This window comes from Hippocampus comes, unplaced genomic scaffold (genome assembly GCF_001891065.2).
Source record: "Hippocampus comes isolate QL1 unplaced genomic scaffold, H_comes_QL1_v1.1 scaffold33, whole genome shotgun sequence".
NCBI lineage: Eukaryota > Metazoa > Chordata > Actinopteri > Syngnathiformes > Syngnathidae > Hippocampus > Hippocampus comes.
The window spans coordinates 246931-250508 of NW_017804842.1; the positions used below are offsets into that span (position 1 = coordinate 246931).

General features: G+C 53.1%; 1 protein-coding gene across 1 annotated transcript in view; it reads right to left on the bottom strand.

Moving 5' to 3' along the window:
- Positions 1–2948: 2948 nt before the first annotated feature.
- smyd4 (SET and MYND domain containing 4) overlaps positions 2949–3578 on the bottom strand; it is a 5333-nt gene continuing 4703 nt past the window's right edge. Inside the window, exons 9-11 of the mRNA XM_019871949.1 lie at positions 3506–3578; positions 3283–3406; positions 2949–3209 (exon numbers count right to left, since the gene is read on the bottom strand). Coding sequence (XP_019727508.1) covers positions 3035–3209; positions 3283–3406; positions 3506–3578 — 372 coding nt within the window. The 3' untranslated portion in view covers positions 2949–3034. The remainder of the gene's footprint in view (positions 3210–3282; positions 3407–3505) is intronic.

Consider the following 3578-nt stretch of genomic DNA (forward strand, 5'->3'; position numbering starts at 1 on the left):
AGCGCCGCCCAGCTCGCGAGCACGCACAGCCGCCGCGGCTCCGGGCAGGCGCGCGTCCGCATGTCGGCTCTGGTGTGAGCCTTCGCGCGCCGAGCGGCGGCACTTAAATGCTGCGCGCGTGCGCGGCGGACCTTCGCGCGCCCGCCAGAACGAGAATTTGCATTTGCGGATTCGGTCGCTCGAGTCGGTCGCGTCGTGAATGTTCCTGACCCTCGTATGCCCCCCCCCCTTAAGTACACCTACATCATAGTGTGCTATTTTTGTTTTCTATTCAGGGGTGTAACCATGCACGTGCACGCGCTCTCGTCCGACTGTTGACGCACAGGGCGGCGCGGCGAAAGACAAAGTGCGGCCACGCAGGCGCGTCTGGACGCCGGCGATAAGCGCCGTAAAACGCCGTCAATCTCCGCTGCGCTTGCGGCGTGACAGCGGCTCGTTGTGTCGCGTCCACACAAGCTCGCGTGATTTGCGAGACACCCCGCAGCAATTAACCCCCCCGCCCCTCCCATGTCACGGTGGCCTGCCGCTGGACTCTCAGGCGCTGAATTGATTTCCTCGGCAACAAAAGCTGCCGGCCAACAGCCGTGACCTTGGCCGTCACGTCTGGGGGGGTCTTCGCTTGGTCGCATCACTTGGTCGCAGAACTTCCGAATTTCACAACGCATTTGGACTACATCGTTTTTGTTAGTCGCAGATGTGACTCGATTCCCCTTGTCACTCGTCAAGCTGACCTTGAACTTGTTTCATGAATATCCCTTCTTACTTTTTCATTCATCATCACGTCTTTTCCTCGGACTAAACTTTGCCCTCAGATCACGATTAGGCCTCGTGTGACAATTGCCATTCGCCGAAATCCTTTTCCGTCTGTTTTCCATGCGAAATATCCCTGCTGATATTTTATTGATCGTCACCGATGATCACGCCCGAGTTAATTTGAGCTCCCCATCATCTGCGTCTCCTCCTCCATCTCCGCTAATGGCCGAGTATTTTCGGCAACGTGACCGATGCGCTCCCGTCGCGCTCGAGCACCCTTGGCCGTTCAAGGACGCCGCCCCCCTGCCCGCGGTCGACGTTGTCGTGTGGGTTTTATTTCCGCACTGTTCACTCTGACGACGGTCGGCACGGCGCGCTCGTGTCCTTCAGTCACGATTCGCGTTTGGCCAAATGAGCCAAAAGTCGCGACCAAACAGAAGCGGTGGCCCAACGCGCAACCCCAAATGATTTGGAAACACTTCACATTTTTTTCAAGCGCTGTCTACACGCAGACTGCCCGAAACTGACTAGGCTAGGCCCTGGCACGCCCGCGACCCTCGTTGAAGGACATAGATGGATATTTTGTTTGGACATGTGAGACAATGTTTGATGGTTTGCACTTTCCGTGGGTGGCTCCCCCTACCATAAAGGGGCTTTGGCAGGTCCCTTCCAAGTTGGCCGTCGCTTGTCAATAAAGCCAAGCATTTTTTTTTTTTTTTGTGCAAGGCGGTCGTATGGCGGAAGGAAAAATCCTCTGCACTTTGGAACTCGATCCGGTTCCAGGCGGCGTCTAAAAGCGCCGGGGCGCCGTCTCCGATCTCGCGCTGACTCGGTCGCGTGTCACCGATACGTTGGCGCGTCCTCGCCGCCGCGTTTTGTCATCCGATCCGCTTGGAGAAAGTGCGCGTCACCTCCCGCTGCTTCTTCACACTTCTTGGGGATGATTAAAAAGAACCCCCCGCCCCCCCCAAACAAAGACTTATGAAGCCACTATGTGACACGGATCTTCATAAACATTCTTCATCCCGCCTTGCGAGATGGAATTTTAACTTTTTATGACGTTCAGAATAGATTCAAGCAGACCGGCGAGAGATTGAAAATGGAATATTAGATGACACGTCATGACTAAAAGATAGGACGGGACAATGGAGACACGCGTGAAGCTTCTCCAGTGTTGCCAACGCTTTTGGCGGACTCCTTCAAAAGGTTAGCACGCAGATGCTACGCTAAGATGAGCACGAGACGCTCACAGCTCAGTCAGCCGCAGGAATACTCGTCATTCTTGGCAGAGGATAAGGAATGTATGCATTGAGCTCAATAAAAGACACGGAAAAAAAAAATCAGTTCACATGACATTGTGACGAGATTTTTTTTTTCTCGTTATTTTCTGACATCACAGGTATTTGCATCTCCATTTTCACACGTCTATCAAAATGACACATGACAAACTAGCCTGTCCAAGTATGACGACTTGTTTTACACGAATGCTGATGTGTGTCTTTTAATCTCGGTCGATGGCAAAGTCTCGTGCGCCTCGTTTGGATGGACGACTCCAAGCGGCGGCCGTTAGCCTAAGCTTGGCTAAGCTAAGCGCTAATGGCCGCCTTTGTCCCAGCGTCCACCCCTCGCTCAAATGACTAATTGATGGCGGACAGACAAGCGACACCGTTTGTGCGGATCCCTTTCCAGTCCTCCGTCTTGCCGACAGGTCGCCCGCGCGCTGCTTTGCTCGTGTCTTATTCAGGTGCGTTTGACGGAGGCGCGGAAGCAGTCGGAGGGGACTATCGCGTCGATCGTCGGCGTCGTCGCTTCGCAAAATGGGACCAAAATTGTTTATGACGCAATCACAAGCGTGCGAGTCCTGACGTCATGATGACATCGATACGATGCTTTAGCTTCATGGTAAACGCACTCTTGTTCACATTATGACAGACAATTGTCCAAGGGTCAGGATATCACGATAAAAGTCGTTCACTATGATTTGAAAAACGAAAGACAAAATTGTGACCCAAAAAAAAAAAAAAAAAAAAAAGTACTTTTTCTTGAAAAAACAATGTTTGCTTGGTTCCCCGTTTTGGGGGTGCAGGCAAATTGTTTAAGATAAACACAGGTATGTTTTTGCAAAGGAAAAAAAAAAGGCATGTTTACTACCAAAAGTAACATTTTGGCCAAGGAATGATTAATTTGTGAAAATGTGCATTTGATCATCTTTAATTCAGTACAACAAATGATACGGCATTTAATTCAAAAGACAAGTTGTGACGAGTGGCTGTGGCAGGAGTTAAAACGACCATTTTAGCTTGACGTTTTTTTCTTGGCCCAAATCCATTTGCGTCAACCGCAAGCAGTCCTCCATGGCCTGCAGTTCCCGCACTTCGGGGCAGAGGGCGCCACAGTGGAGGGTGAGGAGGCGGCGCGCCTCCGGGATGACGGACAGGGCCGACGCTCTCGAGCCGCTGCGGGCAACGGGCCACACCGTCGGCACAAAAACAAAAGCGTCGTTTGAAAAGGAGGCGAGGGTCGACTCACGCGTTGAAGTGCAGCTGCGCCAGCTTGGCGACCTGTCGGGCCATCTCCACGCTGTCCGCTCCGAAGCGAGCCGCCACGGCGGCGGCGCTGCGCTCCAAGTGCTCGGCGGCGCGCGCCCAATCGCCTGCGCTCAAAATAAATAAAATTTAAAAAAAGTGGGACTGTGGCACTCAACTGGCCGGCCAAAGAGGAACGAATACGTTGAGGTATGTCGATGCAATACCTTTGTGCGCGTGCGCCCGGGCCAAGGCGTCCTCGGTGCGGCCACCCAGCTCGTGCGTGCGCGCCGGCGCCAC